Source organism: Accipiter gentilis, chromosome 15 (genome assembly GCF_929443795.1).
Source record: "Accipiter gentilis chromosome 15, bAccGen1.1, whole genome shotgun sequence".
NCBI lineage: Eukaryota > Metazoa > Chordata > Aves > Accipitriformes > Accipitridae > Astur > Astur gentilis.
In genome coordinates, this window is record NC_064894.1 from 22,592,717 (window position 1) to 22,616,376 (window position 23,660).

Consider the following 23,660-nt stretch of genomic DNA (forward strand, 5'->3'; position numbering starts at 1 on the left):
ATTCCTCAGAGCCTGCAAAACACTGATCTATGGTGATAACCTGGGCTGTCCAAGGTAACTCTTAATGAAATATGGCTGAGGGTCAGGTTCATGTCTTTCCTGGGGCTTACGGTAGCAACAGCATCACCTTACCTAGGGATAGTACCAAAAATGGTCTTGAAAATGTGGAATGTAACTTGGGATGAGTTGTTACTATTACATTTCTCTTGAAGGCTTTGGGAAACACATGGAAAAAGCCAACAGCACTTTGCAAAAGGTAGTGGTGGTCAGAAGATTTAGAGAGAAGGATGCATTGCTCACCTGTTCCGGCTGGACTAGAGAAACAAGTGAAACACAAGTCTACACAGGAGTCTGCTTTAATCCATCATTCTACTTTATGAAGCATTTTCACCACACAGCATTTTCACCAATTAGCATTTGATAGCAGTTTAAGTAAGGGCCACAGGGTTATCTAAGGAAAAAGCCAACAACCTATTTCATAGTCACTGACTCCTCATTTGGCAGCAGTGCTCTTGGAGGGCTTGGGTAGTACCCGGCAGTTGCTGAGCTATTTGAGGAAAATCGTGTAAATCTATAATCCAGTGGTAAATCTGAAAGACAGAAACATACCATATCTGATTAGCAACACAGCCCGTATCACATAAAAAAAATAAACCTGCTGTGAATAGCAGTACTTCTTAAGGCCTTGAGCTGTTTGCTCACCAGCATTAGAACTCAATCAGATTGCCTGATCACATATTTATCTGACATCTTCAGCTGTCCAGTGGATTGACTTTCAGAGTTTACTCAACTGCAGTAAAGGATATTCAGTTCCCTGATTGCTGAAATAATGCTAGTCATTGAAAATGATTTAACTAATGCTTAAAAACTAAACAAAAATATTCATTGAGCCTAGATGGAATTTCCCCACTAGAACCCTTTCAAGTTCATTCTTCAATTTGTCACCTTTCTCTTTTATCTCATAAGAGGGCTACGTCTAAAACAAAGAAGTCTTTTTTTTTTTTATGGCTATTATAGCAAGATTCCCCAAACGGACCCACTCTTAGACCTTCTTGCAGTCCAGTGTTAACGTAATTTTGTACCAAGCATTCTTAGAAATCTGCACTTGTAACTTGGCGTACTCATCACTTCCAATCTGTAATGAACACTGAATGCATTAAAATAGCTCTGAACAGTCAAAGCTTTCTTTTCTGTAGCTTTTAAAAAAAGTCTTTGCTGCCAGCAGTGACCCGCCCACCCTCACAGCCAGAAAACTGATACTTCCCATGCTCACCTCTTATTCAAAGTTCAAGAAACTAAATTAAAAAACCATACAAATAAAACTTTATTCAAGAAACAATTACACTTCCAAGAAACGGAAAAGAAAACCCAACAAAAACAAGGGCTAGCCCCTTCCCAAGTTGTCTGTTTAGAACCAAAGTGAAACATAAAAACTATTACTCAGCTCACCTGAACAGTAAGTTATTAATGACAACTTTTTTCTGTTGTTTGGAGTAAATTTGGGGTGATGACACCCTCTCCCTATACACTACAAATTTTCTGGTGCTCAGCAGCTTTTGTGAAACAGAAAAATACAATCTTGGCAGTTTCGGCACAAACAACAGGAAGTTCAGGTCTGTCTCACAGGCGATTCATACGCAGGCACCAGGACTGCATCCAGGTCTGCAGCTTTAGAACCATATTAAACATAACTAAAGCAAGCAAATTAGTATTTAGATCCAGATGAAAAATCGGATAGAGGATGGAATAAAGTAGGAATGGGAGGAGACTTGACTGGAAGCGAATTACGCTTTATGAAGTGGGTTACTTTAGCTTGTCAAAGAAGTACATTTTCTCATTTTGTCTGAGTCAGGGGAATCTCTGGAGCCCACTCTGAGCACTGCAGAACAGGCAGATGTTTTTCTAGTCTGCGGAGGGCCCAATGGATTTACTGGCTGCTGAGTCTATTTATGACAGCTCTGTTTAAAACAAAGGTTTCCAAAATAACAAATAATAAGAAAAAAGAAAGCAAATATTTCTGAATATCTTTATAAGCTATAAAAACCAAATACCATACAGTTACTTTTATATAAAAGCTTTCACTAGCTTTTTAGTCTAGCAGTCAGGAGTCTCCCAAGAGTGGTTTAACTGAAGAGCAGCACAAATGAAGCAGACTTACTGCAGAGTTGCTTATGCTGAAGAAAAGAAGCAGTTGGCTCAAAACGGTAATTTTGTTCATATTTCCTGGTGAAATAGCTTTATACAATCAGCTTAAACAACAAACCCATTCTACGCACAAGACTCCAAAAAAGAATAATCCCTTTTTTACATATTCAAACCCCAATCTATCCATTTAAATTTTGCTTTTGTCTGAGCAAGCTGACTTTGGAAGATGATCAGAAGGTATCCATATTTAAAAATGTGGCAACACTGAAAGTTGCATGCAGCATGAAGCAGATACTGTTCTTCACTCATGAAGCTGGTTTTATGTATCACAAACAGGAATAATCTTCCTGTATTTCCAGTTTTCTTCCTTTTTATCAATGGTTGCATTTGCAGCGTCTGCTTTGCCTGGAATATGCAACATTTTATATTACTGCTTTATTTGTGTGATGTATTTATGAGAAAGCTCTGGACTGATGCAGAAAGGCATACTTGGAATCTTAGTGGCTATAAATAAACACATGGTGAGGAAGAAGGGCAAGTATACAGGGAAAGAGAAATGAACATTTTTTTTTCCTGGGGAATGCAAAATTTATGAAAAAATGAAACCCCAGAAAATGTCTTAGATGAAGACAGCTGTAAGTTCATTTAAACTAAGGTCTTTGAAATCTTTACAACTTAAAATGAATTGCCACTGCCCTGGGATTGCAAGAGGATCACGTGAATTGTACAGCAAAGCTCAATCCAACTTCTTCTGATGTAAATGGCAAACGGCAGGGGTATCACTAGATCCAGCAATACTGGCTCATCAACAAAGAACCAAGATACAAGTCTGGAGTCTGCCTTCTGGACATAGCAGCAATTCATTTCGTATCTGGTCTTATTCCATATTATCACTGATGACATAGAGAAGAAATAAGCAGCTCTATTTTGCTAAACTGAAATGTTTGCACAGGCCACAACTTGATGCAAAAGGATGCAAAAAATAAGATACAGTATTTGACAATAAAGCCAGTCTCAGGAAAAAAAAAAAATAGTCGCTTATTTCCAAGTTGATCGTTTTCCTAGTGTTTTTGCCAGTAAATTTCTCCAGGTTTTGCTACTATGCATGCTCCAAACTGCTGCTGGCACAGCAGACCTTTGCATCCTGGCACCCACTTCTCATCTAACCCTGATGGAGAGTCATAAATTAGGCAGGGGGCAGATACCCAGTCCTCTCTGAGATATAATTTGACAGTATGGCTCTAATCAGTCCTAACCTACACTGATAATGAATTCAGCACAAACGTCATCCAATATTGCCACTACCCTAAAAAACCCACCAAACCCTGAACAAACTAAACAGCTTGAGGCTGTAAGAATGAACTAGCTGGCTCCACTCGATTGCTTGAGGACCACAATCCCAGAATTTTTCTTTCCCACTTAGGTAATTCCACCCAGACTAATTTTGTTCCCAAGACACATAGGATATTTGCTTTTAGAGCCAAAGACTCCTAGAAGTCAGACACGGAGGGTCTCAAGGTCTTTCTAGACCCTTTCTAGATCTACAGAAATGTCAGGTATTAGATGCATCACCCTAAATTTCTGTCCCACTCCTTTCTTTGCTCCCACACCAAAGCTCGAGTGCAAGTGAGTGATGAAAACCAGTCTCCTTTGCAGTGACCATTCAGCGTTCCAGTGTTTCCCTACGGCTTGGGCAGCCCTCACGGGTCATATCCCTTAGCCTGAGCTCAGAAGCAGGACTCCTGCCCTGCCCTACCTCGCCCGCAGGACTCCAGCAGCCCTGGTATAAATAAAATGGCAATGATGACGTTTGAACAGTAACCACTGACAGTTACTGTGTTCCAGCTGCTGTGTTCCAGTTATCCAGATCCAGGTATTAAATGACATTAATTACAACATTGTGCTGTGATGCTCATGTATACCCATATCCATGCCTGTATTTAACTGTTACGGATGGATTTATTTCACAGTTATTAAGCTGACAACATCTCAGTGTCTGTGTGCCGTCCAGTTAGTGTAAGCCAACTAAATGAAAGCCACAAGCTTTTATCAGAAGAAAAATTAGAGTTCCAGCCACAAGGAAAGAAAAGGAAACCACAAGAAGAACGGAAAACGTAATATTCTCGATGAGCGATCAGGAAAATATTTGAGTAACTGAATGGAAGACAATTATAATCTAATCCAGACACAGGCCTGCTTGATAAACTCAATACTAACGTCTAATCTTTTTTTGAGATTTCCCTGAACAAACCAATACACTAAACAAATATAATCCTAACTAAGCTCTTTAGATGGAAAGCATTTTCTTCAATTAAAAGCACAGTCCAAGACTGAAACAGATTTCTCCCCAAATACACAGACAGAAATGTCAGGAATCATTTTGCAGTATTGACCAACAAAAGCAAAGCCAACATTTTTTAATCATGACACCACAGCAGCATCCCCATGACGAGTACGAAGCCCTACAGAAAGCAGAACTCCCCTCCCCTCTCTGAGGTCTGCTCCCTGGCAGTCAGCAGGGCTGGAGCCGTACGCTGGAGAAACCTCCTAGTAAACAGCAGGGTTGTGTTCTTAAGTGAATCCAAACATATCCTCCTGATTGTCACCAAGGAAAAGGCACAGGGAGGAAAACGAAAACCTCATCAGCGATACCCAAGTTTTAACTTAACAAATCTTTAAACTGCTTAACTGTGGCAAATCTCAGAAGACACAGACAGAGCTCTATCTTACGGCTCAGCATCTAGGTGGTGCAACTATAGGGGCAGACCGTCAGCCAGCATTAATTCTTTTGCTTTTACAAGAATTCCAGTAATTTACATTGGCTTAGAAGCTTTGCCATAAAACTTTGCTTATATTTCAAAGCTGCTGTTGAACAAAATTTTTTATTTCAAATATTAATTTCTTAATGGTAACAATTTCTAATAATTATTTCTTAACAGTGGAGTAAGCACAACTGCTGCAGGAGAGCTCACCAGTTTGGCTGGGCTGTTGAAGGATCTACTACCTGACTTGCCAACCTACAGGTGAACTATAGCAGGTGTTGTTTTTTTAAAAATACTAAATGTTTTTATCTCCTGACCCGTTTCTATTTTATAACAGTCAAAGCAGCGCTTGCAGCAAGAGCTCAGCATGTGAAGGAGCGTGCTAGTGGTAAAAAGAAAAAAACCTCAAGGTCACAAGTAGATTTATCTGATAGCAGTTATTTTTAGCAAAACTTCTACGGCTGATTTTCCTAAACAGGACGTCAGATGTTTGCTGTACCAAAGCAAAGCGCCCGAAATACTGAAGTCAGCAACGAGGAAAGTGTTCCTTCCGTCAATTGCATGAAAGTCATTGCTGCTGTCTGCATACTCAAAAGTTAAAGGAGGAGGAGAAGAAGGGAGGGTACCTGTGCGGGGTGGCATGGGAAAGGGGGTACTCCTCAGTACAGGTATGCTCTACAGAAGGAAGTTACGAAAACTTCTGAGTCTGGATGTAGCTGGCACTTGCAGTGTGCTATATATATGAGCCAGGGCAGCCAAGAAAAAAGACTAAAACCAGCCTCAGTTAAAATGCAGGTTTGCTGCTTCAATGGCACCTACTTAAGAGCTTTTGCTAACACAGGTGTATTGGTCGGAGATCACGCCTGCGGCTCTGCCAGTGGACATCTGCAGCAGGAGCTTGGCCTGAGAAGAGCTTCCCTGCCACTGGGGTTTATCAATGGTCACTCTTCTGCTGTATCTAACACAGAATTGGGTGACATCGGAGAAAACCCAAGTGACAAACTGGGAAGATGTGGAGCAGCAGCCTTGCTCTCAGAGTTTTGCAGAGGGATGAGTGCCCAGGAGAGGGAAAGACCATCCCATCGCGGCTGTTGCCATTGCCCGCGGCGTGCAGTTTCACGGCAATTATCTTGGGAGTAACAAGTCACGTTACTTTGGGTCCACCCTACGGCCAAGGAACTGCTGACCCTGCCTTGAACAAAACAGCTGTGCACAAGGCATGCACTAAACTCACATCTGAGACTGATAGAGTCTGCAGCGAAGAAAAGCCTTAGAAATTCCGTTACTGTTTTGTGTTTATATAAGAAAACTCATTATTTGTATGTGAGGGAAATGTCTCTCATTTTTGTTTAAGTTTAAATGGTGATTTTTGGAGATCCTTTGAGAAAATAGCCCTGTGTGGTTCTTTGCTTGATCTGGAATCAATCAAAAGAAAATATTGGACTACAATATTTTTAAATATTTAGATGAAGACTTAATCTAAAAAAAAATCCTAAGAGAATGCCAAGATCCTACTAGCAGGTGTTAAGTCTTTCAGGGATCTGTTAATTAATTTCTGTCTGAATGACTCATCCTGGATCTAAGGGCAGTGGGAAGGGCTCCTGAGGTAAGTTGAAGAAGTTAGCCTGCAAACAAGCAATGGTGTGAGATGACAGGCTTTCTGATTGATTAAGAAAAAGAAATAAGTTGCATTTTGAGACTGCGAAGGAGCTATATTAAGATCCATGCAGTGATAATACGCCCCTTTATTTTCATTTTGAGGTAAACTCACCAAGATCAACCTTACTCTCCTAACTTGGGTTAAGGTTGTCATGTTCCCCTCTCTTGTAAAACATATGTTTTCTTTCCTTTTCCCTATTTTTTCCTCCCGATGGGTGACAAACATTGCTTACCTGAAGGTAAAAAGCCACACACAGACACACATTAAGCTTTTTAAGCAGTGAAGACAAAGCCTACATTGTTTTGTGTGTGTGTGTTACCATCTTAATCCAGAGGGAATATGTTAGGCACCAATCCAGAGTACATAAATGCTTCCAGCAACTTTTTCTTGTACATGTGAGGTTGCAGGTTATGTAAAATTCCAACCTGGTCAAAGAAATATTTCCTGTACTCGGTGACTTGCCTATTTTCACTGTTTTTCACACTCAAAAACTATCAACACTTTGTATTACCACCAGTGTTTTTAATGAAGCAATCTAAACCCACCCCGTAAGTCTGCGATCTAGTCAAAACCCAATTATAGCTTTAATTATAGCCTGCAAATGAAATTATGCTGCCTGACTTGAAGGATAACTTTAAAGCAGAAATTACCGAGTGGTTCCCCCTTTCTTAATGAGTTGCTCATGAGTTCTCCCTTTAATCTTTTAGAGGTGGCTATACTTTGACATCTCACAGAGCAGAATAACGATGGCAGGAACATTTCTGTCAGTTATTGGCTAGGAAGTAATCTTTTGGGTTCTGCATGATTTGACACGGCCTTCAGGGACACAAGTCAATACACCTTTCTGGAGGAGGAAGGAAAGGCTGAACAAATTGTAATACAGCGAAAGCGGTCCTTTTATGTTGAAAATTACCATCAAGTAGTCAAATACTTTGGGAAAGTTGGGGTCTCAGACCCTCTGGGAAATAACTGGGTCCTGAAGACTTTTTGCAAGCTAGTTCTGATCTATTGAATAATAATTTGTTATGATTGAAATGCAGTTTGTTGTCGGTTTCAGTTGTATTTCGCAGCTGAAAAAATAAATGGATTGTATTTCTCTGTTGTGTTGAGCATGTTTTTCTTTCTTTTAAATGAAGAACACTTAAACCTTAAACTAGTTTCCTGGAACAGATGAATCAGATTTACATTATCTGATGCTTCTCAATTTACATATAGAGCAAGATGCTGTTAATACATTCAGAACACGTATCTTCTCTCTAGTCAATTATCTTTACTACCTGTTTTTTTACTTGCATCAAAACCTCAGAACCAGAAAACCTCAGAAATGTTGCCGTTGTATATGTATACCAATTTTTCACCAAACATAAAAATTCCCTTCTTGCATAAAAAGTTTCATTATAAAAATGACCTCTTTGGCCTTTTAGTAGCAACTACCATTTATAGCAGCTAAGCCCCGAAGCAGTTTAAATCCTCAAAGCATTTTTATAAACTTAAGTCTTTAGATGGTATTGTATAGATAGTCTTACACTGAAGCTGTTAAGTAAAAGCATGGTTGTAAGGTAAGGCATTAAATATAAAAGATTACTGCTAATTAACAAGTAATGTATAATATAGATAGTTCTATATGTTTAAGGAAATTACACGCTATTATTGTATTATTTGAATAAGAGCACACAATTATCACTCTCGTTACAGGAAAGACTAATCTAATTTTAATAGGAGCTGGATTTGACTTTTAGTGATGTAATATCAATGAAAAGACATAGAACTAATGTATTAAAATATGGGGGATTTTTTGTTTCATTTCAGCAATAATTATGAACGATACTGTTCAGGATATAGAAGGGAGTGTATGGCTGCATGCTTAGTGAAATTCATGACTTCCATGGTAATAGTTGATTCTTCAAGGGCATTCACTTTTAAAATACCTGTTGAAGAAAGAGCGTGAGGTTTGCAATTTGTAGTTGATCTGTGACGGGCAGACCCATGTATCTGCGACCCACGCTTTGCCAGTTCTGGCGCCCCAGCCACAGCTGCCTTGGGCTTTCCATTGTGCAGATAATTTGCAACTCTAAGCAGAAACATGAACTTCTTTGCCATGGTTCACTGGCAATTTTATCATTATATTTATACAGCAAGCAGGCTGACGACTCAAACTCCTGCAGAAAGTGGCAGGGTACAGATCTGTAGGCGTCTTTAAAGAGACAGCTTTGGTAATTTATAACGGAGATTTTTCTCTTGTACTAGCTAATTGAAATAACAATAAGGCATAAAGAAAAACTTATGCACACATATGGGCAAAGCATGATAAGATTTCGTATAGCATGCAGGATTTTAAAAAAATGCATTATCCTCATGCATGACACAAGCTTAGTTATCAAATCTCCAAAGTGTGAAATGAACTCTGCCTCCATAAAACATTTACGTTTGCACAAATTCTTCTCTGAAATGCAACTCTCTTCAGCTGCAACATCGCTCAAACTGCTGGTTCTTGCTTGCAGTAATTTTTAATCCTATGACAAACCTCACGATTCAGAGGTTATGAGACAAGTTGAAGAGATTACATTAACAATCATGAAATTTATAAAAAGCTTTTTTTGGGTTCTCCTTATTAGGATTTAGAGCTCACTTTCTTAAGCTTTTCTTTGCAACAAAGAACGAAACAAACATACCACAATTCCCCCATAAGCACTAAAACTGCACAGTTGCTTATCATTGAACTTTTTGAAGTGGGACTTTTATAAAAATACCAACCATAATAAGATTCAAAGGAAAAGAATTAGCTTGAAATATGCATATCATTTTGGGGATCAAAGAATTGTTAATCAAATATCCATCTGAAATGGTAGCACTGGCTAGTTATTTTAGTGACTTTTTCCTACAAAAACTTGCTTAGAAAATAAGACATTATTTATATTTGATCTTCTTTGTAAATCAGAGAGATCTCCTGTAATTATTGTTGGAATACCTATGTGATACCGGACATATAATTACTTATATGCATATCTGCAAATTTGATCAAACAGCCATGGAGTAGTGGTTGCCTGCTCCTTGAACGTAAAGTGCAGATTATTCAGGTATGATAGATAAGAGTACCCGCCTCTACTTGGCTCATACCAAACTTTCTGAAGTGGGGGAGGATGTATTAGAAACTGTGGTTTATGCAAAACGCCATTTTTCAGACAGACCCTTATACCTTTTAATTTCTATGTGTGAGCTCAAACATAACATTCCCATGGTAACGGATCCTGGTTTGAAAAATTTGGCTTACGATATCATTGTGCTTGAAAGTGCTCAAAATCTGTAAGGGAGCTTTAAATGAGGAGAGATTCAACAGCAGAAAAGTGAAGAAACAGATGGATTTGTGAACGAGGCATGTAGAATAGGAGTAGGGGCATTGGCTTCTACTATTTTATTAACCATGTACTGTCAATATAACCATGAGCTCATCAGCTTTCCAGTACTTGAGAAGAACTGCCCTGCTTACTCGAAGTGGAGAATTAGCTCATAAAAGACCTATGAAATGTTTAGAAAACTTTCAACTTAACTCATCTCTTAATATTACAAAGATATAACCATAATGCTGCTCTTCAGTTAAACCTTTTTAATGTCTTCTTAATGTCAAGGTGATAATGTCTTAAATGAAGAGTTTTATTTGAGCTTTATCTGATTTCCACTCCAAACTGAGGAGAGTACACAGAAGGTATTACAGAAGATCCTTTCTGTCCTTTGGGCAATTTTAACAACAAACAAAATGTCCTTCTTCATGCACAAGGAAAAAGCCAATTTCTCTTCAGGGACTATCAGGGGAGTTTAGATGACAAACTGTGACGCAGTAATCTGCAATCCCACTAACACTTTGCTTGCCAGAGGGAAGATTAAATTTCAGAATTTCTAACACATCTTTGAATGCAAGCCCCTTTTGAGTCAGATACTGAATTTTCAAGTAAAGACAGGGACAGAAGTGTAAGAGAATGACTACATTCGATTAGCACAGAAAGCTAATGAAGAATAGATTGGGTTATCTTTTGTCCAAGCTGTCATTTTACTAATTACACATACAATTTGTTTACATGTTCTGTTACTTTATAGTTTGAATTGCCAAAACCTGCAACAGCAGCATTCCCTGTGAAATCCTTTCCCTACAATGCTCTTTGGTAAGCACCATATTGTTCCCTTTAGTTACATGTATAAATTCTTCAGGTGAAACTATCAGAAGGCATCTGCACCAAACTTACAACATGTTGGCAAAAAAAGAGAACCATCAAAGTTGTTTCTATTCCAACTTCTCAATCCAGATCTATAGCTTATTCTTAACTTTTTAACATATTTCCTCTATTTAAGAAAAAAGAAAACAGGCTTGAAGGGTTTTATTACCCAAAATGAATTTCTGATAACTCTCTCAAAGGAATTCTCATATGAACTTTGATGCAAACCGAGTTATTTTTTTAAAACACCACTACTATTGAATAACGTGGAATAATTTTTGGAATAATCTTTTTCAATGAAAAATGTGTCTTGAGAAGTAAACCCAGCCGTTCTTTATGCAGAGATATACGTTGCACCCGAACAATCGATTTTGAAGTCAGCGCAGCAGCAATTGTCTGCCTTTCACCAAATATGTTTGCAGATTGCAAGCTGTTGGGATATTTACTTGCACGTGGCACTTACTATGGCTCCCACAGACGTAACAAAGGCCGGGTCACACATCGCTGATAGCGAAGCCCTGGTGAGCCCCCGACTCACGGGAGGCTGGAGCACACCTCCAGGGGGTCAGGCTGAGCCGGGTGCTGGTGCCCGGAGCTGGGCTCGTACGGTCGGCACACCGGCAGCCTGGCTGCGCGTTTGGGCTTGGGGGATCTGGAAGAAAGGCCTGTGTTTTTGCAGCTTGGCAGTGGAAAGTCCTCTGCTGGTAGTTAAAGGAGATGAATAGAAGAGGAAAAGCTGGAGTGCATCAAACTCGCATAACCCCTTTGAATCTCTTCTAGCTAGTTATTCCCAAATAGCTGCAGCTAAGCTATGACTTACAACTGCAGCCAAAAACTTCAGGGCTTGGCAAAGCAGGGGCTCTCACAGCTTGCTGTGACAGGAGTCAAACAAGGTATTCGAGAAGAGACAGGAATTCCTCAACATCCATAATAATGAACATCTGCTCTTCCGCACAAACAAACAAGAAATATCTCTCTCTCTAAGAAACCAGAGATGTTCTCCTACCTTTAGCTTTGAGTCTGCTCTCAGGCGCACAGCTGCAAGTTAAAAATGTTATTTTTCCCCTGTCCTTTAGCTCCGGGGTACAAGTTTCACAGACACCAGCCCCTGCCCCAGCACCGGTCCGAGGGACGGCACACAGTGTCCCTCGTAATGGAGGAACTGGCTTGGCAGGGGCTCCACCGCCGATGACGGGCAGCTGTGCTACTCGCTAATTTACACAGATATGCCTTTCTGGTTCTCACCCCTTCACCTGTAGCTGGAACCTTCGTGGTACGTTTGTGGACTAAAGCCTTCTCTAGCCCTGCAAACTGCGCCGTGGTTGGGGGGAGCTGGTGGGGAGGCAGAGTTTCACAGAGCGTGGCTGACCGACGTGCTTCCTCTAGGCCAACGCTTCCAAAGCAAGCCACGGAATGACTCTGGAAAAGGTATTAGAAGGGAGTTTTACAGAAGTTACCTTTCTCTTGGCAACTTCCCTTGGTAGACTTGGGCTTTGTGCCTTTAGGCTGAAATACAGAGTGCATCATGGCAAATATCAGAAGCATCAATAAATTGTGGCACCATATGGGTTTTCTGTTCTGAGATATCCTTACAATGAATGTACATGTGTAGAATATGGTTGCAAAGAACAGGTCTATCACGTGTTCTGGTGTAGAAATAACTGCTGGGCAAATCTGAAATGCTCTCTCATAACAACTTTGTATTCCTTGGTCTTAAGCATGAAGTAGGGAACAGATGCTGGACAAAGTGGTTAGTAAACTAAATGGTTGCTGTGTTCATACAGCTAAGCACCTCATTCATTTAATAATTTGTTTATTCCTTTAGATATGGTATATCACGAAAGTTCAGTAATGCAAAATGATAGACTGAGGATAGATGGATAGATAGAGGGTCTTCACCACCACTTCATAATCAACCAATAGGTACTGCAGTTGCAATCTTATTGCAGTATTACTGCTACAACTATTGCTACAAACCATCCAAAATAATGTATGGTCCCTCCAGGGATAAACATCAGTGGAAATCAGAAGATCAGCCATGATTGTACCTTTGATGCAGCTTTGATGTAAGAAGGTAGAAAGCCTGAGCTGGTTTCTCAATTTGGTGAATTTTTGGAGAACAAGACATTGATTGTGATGGCCTTGTTTTCCAGATAAGGAGAACGTTTTAGGCTCCAGCTCCATCCATAATGATGCAGTTTGAAAAGCAATACACACATTTAAAATAAATTAAAAAAAAAAAAAAAAAGAGAGAAGCACAGTCCTAGGCATTCTTGGCTTCATTACATTCTTGTGTTTGTTCATCTCCATTTCAACTGTAAGGGATAAATGAGATGATGGAGGAAGGATAACAAGCCAGATCTGAGAGAAACATATTTGGAAGTGTAAAAACCCCAAGTAACTTTGCATGTATTTGTTTCCTAATGTAACTCATCATTGAAAGCAGAAACAGCAAAACACTGTGGTGAAGTCCTGACCAAGTTCAGGAACTCATCTACAGTCTGTTAAATGTTGCATCCTATTTCTAACATAGGATAAATTAAACCTTTAATATTTGCAGAGACAAACAAACAACTGATGTATCAGACAACTATTAAAAGCACAAACATTGAAGTAATTAATAGCCACTAGCAAAAACTGTTGTGTGATATGAACAGAGTATTTTTGAATGTATTTTGGATATACGTAATCTCAAAAATAGATCTACAGTACTCAAAAGTTACTATGAATACTACATGTTCATTAAAAAAAAAAAAAAAAAAAGTCATCTTCCTTACCTGCTATTGCTTCAAGACTAGGGATTGCAATAGTGCTGTAAGTGCTAATACATTTACAGGACCATGTGCGAACTAAGGTTTCCTCCGCATTTTCCAGGCCTGGCAATCTGTCCACGAAGAAAGAGCCCCACTGTTTAGATACAAAGTAAGGAGCTTTGAGCTGATCTCCCTGAAAGAAAAATAAATAAATATGTAATCTTAAAAAAAGGGAAATCTTTCTCGTTCCAACTACAAGCATTAATTTAAGAAACTCCAGTGTTTCTCTGATTTTCTGAGAAAACTTTATTGTATCTCAGAACCAATGTGACTTTAAAATATTGTAAAGAAAACCAATAACTATCTTCCTCCCATAAGTCCCCAAGCTCATGTTTACACAATTTATGGAATACCTAGGACATAAAAAGTTGGTTTTAAATATATTTCCCTTAAAAAAATCTTCTCTTTTCCCTGTTTTCCTGTTTTCAATAGTGTGAATAGCCTGCTCCCTTTCTTTGCTGGAGAAGCTGGGTGACTGTAACACAGACTGTAAAGGAGTGTTCTGGTGCTGGATGGAGTAACTGTGAAGAACGCATCATGCCACCTGTGTCGTGTTATCTGTTCCTAAGCTGAGGAATGACTGAGAACAGAGCCGCGGGATCAATGGAGAGCCATTCAGTTGCCTAGCAAATTGTGAAAAAATGATTTTTTTAATGTGTATTTTCAGACAACATGTAGACTCATTATGTTTTAAAGAAAGCATTAAAGCAGCATTGGGAAAACTGAATTTTTTAGCAGTTCATCTTGAAACCTGCTATACATTGCCATGAGCAGCCAGAAAAAGCTCCAGGAGGCCTCTACAGAAAGATGAAAAAATGGAAAACAAAACCGCGAGCTACATACACTATAGAAAATCTGTTGAAGTCATTTGAGTGCAAAGTAACTTTTCAGACCAGCAAAGCATAAAAGAACAGATATCCTAGTGTGTGCCTCCAGATCCTTGAACTTTTGTACTTTATTTTTCATTTAACCCCTTTCTTAATAGTTTTGAGAATCTGCTGAAATAATTTGTGTGTATGACAGAAGTCCATGCTTTTGATCACAAGAAAGCTGTTCATCCAGCCAAACAGACCATGTCAGTAAACACAAAGCCATTCTTTTTGTTATTCTGCGTAACAGTTTTTTTCTCTGAGGGTAGCTGGGGATGGAGAAGAAGTACTGATTTGGACAAATATAGATATTGGTTTCTATCTATCTTCTGATGTAAATAGGTTGGACCCCGCCCCCCCCCCCCCCCCCCCCCGCCCTTTTGTTTCAAAACCCACAGTTAACTTAAGAGCTGGGTTCTTTTGTGTTTGGGGTTTTTTTTTTCCCCTCACACACAGGGACAGCATCTTATACTTTTTTTTTTGCCAAATCTTATCTTTCCATGCAATTCCCAGGACTTCACATCAGTTATAATTAAATGTAGATGCTACGCTGAATTCAAATCTGTTTGCCTGCTGGATGACATATGCAGAAAACTCTTAAGGCCGTTCCAGCTGTTCAGGTGATTAATGAAAACAACCCCAGTATTGGCCCACACAAGCGTTTGCACAAAAGACAGGGCCTCATTTATTGACAGGAGAAAAAAATTGAGGCTTCTGCTTTTTGAAATGTATGATTGGTTCAATAGGCAATTAAAATTGCAATCTGAGGAAATGAATTGATTTTTTCAAAGGTCTGATTCTCAGAGTGAGAATTTCTTCCTTGTTAAGGAGGAGGGAGTTACATTTTGGATTTACAGCCCAAGCCCTTAATAAAACCAAACCTGGTTAGATATGAGAGTTGTCTTCAAGTCAGCTGGTAAAGAACTCCCATCATTTTGCTACTAGCTTATCTCCACATTGACAAGGGTGGTTTGGTAGTGATGCTAAATCTTCATCTCAAATCTGAAAAGAGCTGTCAAGACTTTGCCCCCATCCTTTGGAAACATCTGACATCGCTCTCCCTGCCATCCCTAACTGCTGCCTACACGATGTCCATATCTCACTTGCAGCCTGTGCAGCCTGCAAGGAAGGAAAGATCACATACCATGAAGCCTATACACCTGTGAAATGAGGCAGAAGTCCCCTGGTAACATCGCTACTCCTCACACACCTGGAGACAGACGTTCAGCAGTGGGGCCAAGGAGCTCTGGAAGGTGCACCAGCCACTCCTGTAGTCCCCAGACACAGGGCTTGCTCTAGCAGCAGGACAGTAGGTCCTGGGAAGCGCTGAGCAATTCCTCTTTCCTATGAAAAACCCCCAAGTGTGTGGTTTCGCTCTGGGTATACTGGTCAGACAGTAGCAGGTCAGATGTTGATTGTGTCAGTTGAGGGTACGAAGCCTCAGAGACTACATCTAGACTTCAGAGAAATAACGAAGGTACGAGCATTCCCCAAGTCCCAATGCTCTCCACTAAGTTAAACCACCTGGAATACTTCTATCACCTTTGCTTTATTAACTGCAGACAAATAGGGCCTGTTAACAGAGCAGACAAGAATGGATGGTACTGATGGCTGTATGCTTTGCGCCAAGGTAGTAACAGCACCCTTAGTGCCAGAAAAAACAATGCTCAAAATACAGTTTTGCCGGCAGAATGGCAAGTATTTGAGGTGTTTCCGCCAGCACAGCTGTGCTGGTCACAACAACCAGATGTTCCCAAGTAACAGAGCCATGCTGGGTGTGCAAACCTGCCGCTGGTCTAACTTTTGCACAGAACCTGCCCTCCACAAGTCATGTGCGAATATAAAACATTTCACACATGATCATTACAGCTAAACTTCAACATGGATTACTATAAGCAGAATTCCTGTAAAATAAAATGCATTTCACTTCAGGATATTGCTTTAAGGATATGGCTTTAACTTGCCAGGCTTTGCAAGGGACCATCAGGTTGGTCTTGAATATACTGTCAGGTTTGTGTTAAACCAGAATAAAAAGACAGAGACAAAAGGCACAGAGGAATTAGCCCTTGTCTAAGGTCATGCTGAGGGAGTCAGGGAAATGCAGGGGGCTAAGGGCCCTGATCCCCCCAACCAACCAGCTACTAGGCAATATTGCAAAAATTAGTTTTCCCTTCTAACTGCAAAAATATCATCTGTATCTGCCAATAACTTCTTCAATTTCTACTCCATTCATTCCTATAGCCCAAGGTTTTTACACGCTGACTAGCTCCTCTGTAATCGCTTTCCTCGAAATCCTGGGATGAATTCCATCTTTCCTTCGAGTTTTCATTGATGGAATTGATCGCACATTTAAAGAACAGAAGGCAAAACCAAAGCCTCCAGCCAAGCAAACAAACCCCCAAATCTGGGGGGAATCTTGTTTCAACACAATGCTTGGTATTTTATTTTTCCCCTGCACGCTGCAATTCACTTAGGAGCCGAGTAATTGCATGAATAGTTTTTAGTTTGCTATTCTCCTGCTCATTTGGTTATGACTCATGCACTTGAAAGAACTGCAGTTGTTACCATAATTTCACAGTTATGTGTATCTGGCTTAGATCATGCATTTAATTGAAGGGAAAAGACAAAAACTGCTAATGAAAATGGAAATTACTAGCCTCCCAGTTTGTGTGCGAGGAGGTTGTTTTCTTCTCCTCTCTGTTAGTGATGAAATACCAGTCAAACAACTGAAAGCAGTTGTCATTTCTTTCTGAAAGATGCAATTGCAAATTAGAAGTAATACTGTATTTTTTTAATAATATTTTGTAAAGATTTATAGAAGGGAAGACTGCATCTTGTACTAAATATTCAGTCCCTCTCTGCACACACAGCATGGCATGGAAAGTCTGCAATAATAGTGTATTTTTTTTACTGCCAATGAATGAGAAGGCTGATAAATAAGACTAAATCGAATTTGTTAGTGCCTAATTTTCAAAAGCACCTGACTTTGTACAATCCTTTGAGTTGGATTTTCTCCCCTCTTAACCAAAGGGCTAATGGGAGAAGTTGATTAGGGGAATGAAAATAAAACTTTCATAGGCTTGTAAAGGGAGTCCCTTTGAACTAGTCCTGTTAAGTCAGTGGTGTCCAGTCAACTGCAGAGATATGGATGTGACCTGTTGTTCAGACTCCAGTGAACAGCATGGTAATGAAATAACACCACTGACCTGCCACGGCCCCCCTGGTTCAGATTCCTTTAATCAACACAATTCATTTCTCCCTTGCTTGCTTGCTGTCACTGGTAGCGGATGTAAACTGAACAGGGGTTGTGGGTGGCAGGGGTGGTGTCTCCCCGAGATATTGCAATCTCTTATCAGGAATACTACAGTGTTAGTGAAATGTCAAGCACCTGTCTAAAAGTCTCAACTTTCTGCTTGATAACTGCAGCGATAGAGAAGATGGATCTTGTGAGCAGTTGACCAGAGGTACTGCAACAAGAGAAAACCAAATAAATCATCATCAAGGGCTTAGAAACACATCACTCAATAACTCCTTCTTTGTACTTCCAGGAAAAGAAACCTGTTCTGGCTGTCTGTTTAAATATGTGTGCTTCGAAAGCATACATTGAACATGCTTAAGAAACCATGGTTGAACAAAAACCCCCCAAACCTTACAGAGAAAGTCCTATGCTGCAATGCAGCAGAGTCTCCAGTCAGAGAATGAACAAGGTTATGGAGGAGAATGAGTTATTTTTATAGAATTAATTAATTAAATTAAATTATATTAACCTATGTAGCACTACTACTCACTGTTCCTTCACAACCCCCCGCTTTCCTACTGGGAAACACATTTTTCTTGATAGGAGACTTGAGTTTGTTTGTCTTAATTTTTGTTTTTCTACAACCCAGGAAAAAGCCTAAACATTACATTTCCTTATTTCAGTGACTGAAATGTCCTTGTCTGACCTTAGTTTAGAAATCAGGATAGCGAGGGACAATATTAGATATGTCTATTAAAAAAGTAGAGAAATAGATGTCACATCTATATTGTTTTAGTCACATTGAAGTCATCCTTTTCTCCACAAAAAACAGGGGCTTTTAAAATGCTTCTTAGTCAGGTTAAAAACATCTCTAGTGTAAAAGCACCCCATAAAAATCTTCCTATCAGTAAGTTAACTTTTAAATCACAAAGAGTAATTATTTAAGAAGAAAAAAAAGTTAAGTGCTTTTCAAAGCAAAGTGCAAAAAGCATATATATCTCTCTGCAATTATTAGAAAATGACCTATTTATTTGGAACATAAGAAAAGAAACACTCCAAATGGAGAGTGAAGCTGCACTGTAGCTCCCACATAGAACACATTGGAGGTACAACGCTGCCACGTCGGCTGCCTGAGAGCTGTTCCTATCTACTGTGTTTTTCGGCAGCGGAGAGAAGAATAAACCACAGTAACCTTCCAGCTTCTCTGGGAGAATTAAAGTGTGGCAGTTGTGCTAAGGCCCCACTTCCCAGCTGCGATCAACCTGAAAATCACATTATTTCTCAGAGGTAACTCGGTAGTCTGCATTGGACCAGACTTCGAAACAGTGCCTCTGATCTGAGTTGCAGCCATCACCAAAATAAACAACCTACGAGGGAAGCAGCAAATTAAAAGTTCTTTGTATATAAGGAAAGCACAAGCGAACTGTATTTCACCGAGAGAGAAAGTCAGCTTTAAAACAACCTAATAAAAATTCCTCCCTGTTTACAGTTGGCCACGACACGCAGGGAAACATCATGAACTCGGCAGAGTTCAGGTGCTGGACTTGTGATAAGCGGCCATGAAATTTCTCCTTGTAGGACGCAAGGCAGGTTCTTGTTACTGAAAAGAAGAGTATGTTTTCTGGTTAAGGGACTGCACATACAGCTCTTTTTCTGAGGTCTGCGATTTAGCTCCGGGTAGAAGCTCCGTGTCACCCAAGCAATGCCAAGCTGGGACAGGATGGCACCTCCCGCTGCGGCAAGGACAGTACGTCTGTGAGGGATGCTGATGCTGCTAGCAGCCTGGTATGATAAGCAGGCTCATTCTCAGTGCAGGTGGCATGAGGCTTTATTGTAACTTGCTTTCTTCTGTTCCAGGAAACATCTGCAAGGAACCCTTACCTCATATTTTCCTTTCTTCTCCAAGGGCTCAGATTCAGTCTCTGCAGGCAGCGTAACTTTGTCCCCTAGAAGTTCCTCTAAGATGAAGACGGTTTCCCAGTTGCTATAGTGACGAGCTGGGAAAATATCTGAGTGCATGCTGTCACCAAAATAAACAACCTACAAGGGAAGCAGCAAATTAAAAGTTCGTTGTATATGAGGAAAACACAAGCAAACTGTATTTCACAGAGAGAGAAAAAGCTTTAAAACAACCTAATAAAAATTCCTCCGAGTTTACAGTTGGCCGTGACACACACAGATCTTATTAATATCACAGTTTGGGGTTTTATCTTCAACCAGCTCCGTAAGGAAAAGGCTGGCCCTGCACACCCTCCTCGCTCTCACCCTCCAGGGGCGTTGGACGCAGATGCCTGGCTGGGACCGGCACAGGGGCCACCGCTGAGATTTTTGACTGACAGAAATAGCCTGCCAGGATGCAGTGGAAAAGACTACCAAGAAAATACACTAAACAACAGGAATGATTTTTGGACAACTTTGGAAACAAGGGAGAACACAGAGCATCTCTCGGTGGTGACTCAGAACTCTTCTGTGCCCAGGGAGTAGTCTATCCTCTAGGGAAAATGTGGTCCCATTACCTTGAGCGGCATTTTCACCCATCCAGACCTGTAATTAGAATAACATGATCCTAGTTTTCACGGATGCCACCTTTTAATCTATTTGATCTGTTTCATCATGGAGATTGTTTATTTCCTGATTACAGTCTGATTCTCCCCAAAGCTGCCAAAATGCATGACCATGCGCACAGAATAAAACATCTAGAAAGTTTACATATTCTTCAGATAAGAAGACTAATATGCTACTTCCAGTTCTGGACTGCAGTCTGGTAGACAACAGCAAGCATAACCAGAATAAAAATTTGTGACCGATCACATCAATAACTTTAATGAAACCTTGTCTGGTGAATTTTAGACTGAAACAGGGTATTTTCAGAAAGATCTACTCTCACTTATAACATACCTTAGGATCCAACTTGCCAGTCATCTTCTTCAGTAGTTCATAAAGCTGGATAGCATTACCTTGGGAATACCAGCCGGGCTTGTCCAGTGATAGCAGAGCCTCCTGCTCCTCGTCATTCTCTGAAATCACCAAGCAAAATCACCCGCTGTTAGCGAGAGCAGCCCATGCTCCTGTATTTGTGAGACGCGCGAGAAGCTGCCTGGGCACAGCTTGGAGATCGTGGTCTATTTTGACATTAAACCAGCTCCAGTGTCTGGCTCAAGTCCCGGTACTGACTGCGGGTTCAGTCAAGGTGTTTGGTAGCTGGGGGTAGGCAAACATTTGTGAGAAAAGATGCAGCCAAGCCTCGTCTGCAAGGGCTACAGAAGAGCTGAGGAATCCAAGCCATAGGCTTTGCCTCCCAGACGCCGCAGCAGTGAAGGCAGGAAGCCTCGCGGACCAGACGGATGGAGGAGCTGCTACAGATCTAAGGTGAAACCATGAGATTAGAGAGGCTGCAAGAGACAGCACGTACCTTTCCCCACAGAGGAATTACCTACTGATTTTGAACCCTGGCATAAATACAACAAAACAGGCTGAGGTAGCTCTTACGGGCATTTGCCAGCCTTAGATCGGCGCACACAATGAGCAGTTCCAGTTACCACCCAGTTCAGAAGAAATGGTGAGTGGACAATATTGCTGCTGGTGGTGTAATCCACATTGGCATATAGCTACACTGGCAGCTGTCAGTGAACTGGCAAAAGCAGTAGAAGCTGAAACTCCCCAGTCATCACCCAACTGTGCCGTAGGCTTCGTTTCTAGCTGGTCCCAAAGCATGTCCTGGTGTCCGTGTGACCTTACTGCTCAGTCAGACCCAGGTGCTATTGCCAGATGAACTCTTAGCTTCTTGCTGGAGCCAAAACACTAGCCTTAGTGAACCGATAAACTAGAATTTCAACAGAAATATTAATGTCTTCTGCCTACTGATGTGGTTAAACAGAAGGGTGATTTTGTTATTCAGTCTCGGTTAAACATGTCTTATTTTTTATGCTAGAGACAGACGGGTTAGAAGCCAACAGAGTATTTTGATCTGACTTAGGTGTAACATCAGGACTTCGGTTTTTCTGCCGCTTTATAGAATTTTTCAAAAAAGTACTTAAAATGCATTAGGAAGAAGACCGAGAGCAAACTTCATTTGGTTAGAGATTGCTGAAAGCTGGAATACAAATTTTGGAGAACAGTGAAATGAAAAGACAGCTTTATGTTTAAGAGCACTGAAGATGTACATGGTGCAGGACATTGGTCCTTGAAAGAAATAAAAAAAGAAGCAAAACCAGGGAAATAGGTAGGTGGAGAGAGGCAGTAAATCATTCTTTAATATTATGAATCTAAGAATTTGAATAAACACAGGATTTATTCTCAGACAAAACGATTCTATATTAAGGATGTTTTATAAACTAGGGAAAACCAAGGAAATTCAAAGTTGACACTGACAATTCACACAGAACTTGTGTGGAAATGTCTTTTCCTTTGTTCTTATTCAGAAACCTAGCGATAATAATAATAAGTATGATAGCATCCATTAAAAAATCTTCATTTCCTGACTTTTAAAATACATTTGACCAAACAACTTTTGATCAAACAGAAGTTGTCAAGCTTCAGCAAATTTGTTTTATTTTCCCTGTATTTTTAGACATATTTGTAAGGCTGGCTGAACAAGTAGACAAAATCTTCAAACGATATGGACATAGAAAAAAGAAACTTACGAAAACAACTCTTTTGAGCTGCTACCAAAAGTTTCTTGAAACTTGTGAAGGTTTGTACAGCTATCATTGTCTCTCCATTCAGTCAGGAAAAAACTAGAGAAAAATGGAGCTATTATGAGAAGGATTTTCAGAATAACAACATCGCATTTGCAAATAGGAGCCCTATGTATTACAGCAGCACCAGAAGGCTCCGGCAAAGAGCAAGACCCTGCTTTGCTACCTCTATGGAAAGGCATGAGGGGCAGTCCTGACTGAAAAAAATTCACTCTAATTACAAGGTAGAAGATCTCTCACTCTGTGACATCTATCACTGTCACCCCTAGCAATGGGATTCATCTTACTTAACTCGATGCATCCGGAATTTAGGTTCTAATTTACAGTTACAATCTGAACTAGTTGGCCAGGCTCCCTCGGTAGGCAGAGGGCACAAGAAGCACTTTCTAGAGGTGCCAGCTCTGGAGAAGGAAAGGATTTAATTAAGTTAGGAACTTTGCTTTTAGGCAATGAAATGAAGGGAAATTTCGAAGCCTGGTTTCCTCCTCTATGCTTGGAGGCAGTAAACAGAAATCAGATGTCTAATTCATTATGGGAGCACCTTGATTTTGGAAGGAGCTTCAGAAACCTGAGGAATTAGGAAAGGTCCTTTATAATATTTGAGTTGTAGGGCTATGGGGATAATGAATCTGAATTGGCAAACCTTGCCTCGAACCATCTCGTATTGGCTGCTTGTGCTCACACATCTAGGGGTGACTGTATCAATTTTATTTCTGTAATCTGAGGTGGGAGGAAATTAATGGTGTTTCAGTTGCAGTAAGTCATTAAAAAGAAGGGTTTCTAATCCACTTACATTTTCCCTGTGGCAAAGTATAGTCAAGAAAATTATTCTTCAGCTCTGGCTGTTAAGACCTCTTGTAGTAATTCTGCCATGTAAAAATTGATACAAAACAACTTAAAACCCATTAATGACACCATTGGTTCTGGCCTTGTAATATATCCTTCAGATAGCAGCTACATGACAGCACTGAAGAAATCTGCAAATTTCCTGCAAAAATGCTGCATAAATGTAGTTATGATAGTTCCTAACATATTTTAGATATGCCAAGCCTAACATTGGCTACACTCAGACAAGAGGAAAACTGCTGCTGGCCTTCCTTCCAATTTGCTGTTATTGATTCATAAAAGTTCACTCAAAGGTCAGAAATGCTATAAATACTCCTTCAGCAGGAAGCAACACATATATAGGTGGGGATGCTAATGCTTCAGGTCTTATAAGCTGGGAGGAAAAGGAGACGTCCTGACAATTTTAAACAGGCTGCATAACC

The 23,660-nt window shown here is 40.2% G+C and overlaps 1 protein-coding gene across 1 annotated transcript in view; it reads right to left on the bottom strand.

Annotated features, from left to right (window-relative positions):
- Positions 1-340: 340 nt before the first annotated feature.
- The window catches only part of NT5DC1 (5'-nucleotidase domain containing 1), a 149,767-nt gene continuing 126,447 nt past the window's right edge, over positions 341-23,660 (bottom strand). Inside the window, exons 9-12 of the mRNA XM_049817746.1 lie at positions 20,594-20,712; positions 19,577-19,735; positions 13,553-13,721; positions 341-590 (exon numbers count right to left, since the gene is read on the bottom strand). Coding sequence (XP_049673703.1) covers positions 472-590; positions 13,553-13,721; positions 19,577-19,735; positions 20,594-20,712 — 566 coding nt within the window. The 3' untranslated portion in view covers positions 341-471. The remainder of the gene's footprint in view (positions 591-13,552; positions 13,722-19,576; positions 19,736-20,593; positions 20,713-23,660) is intronic.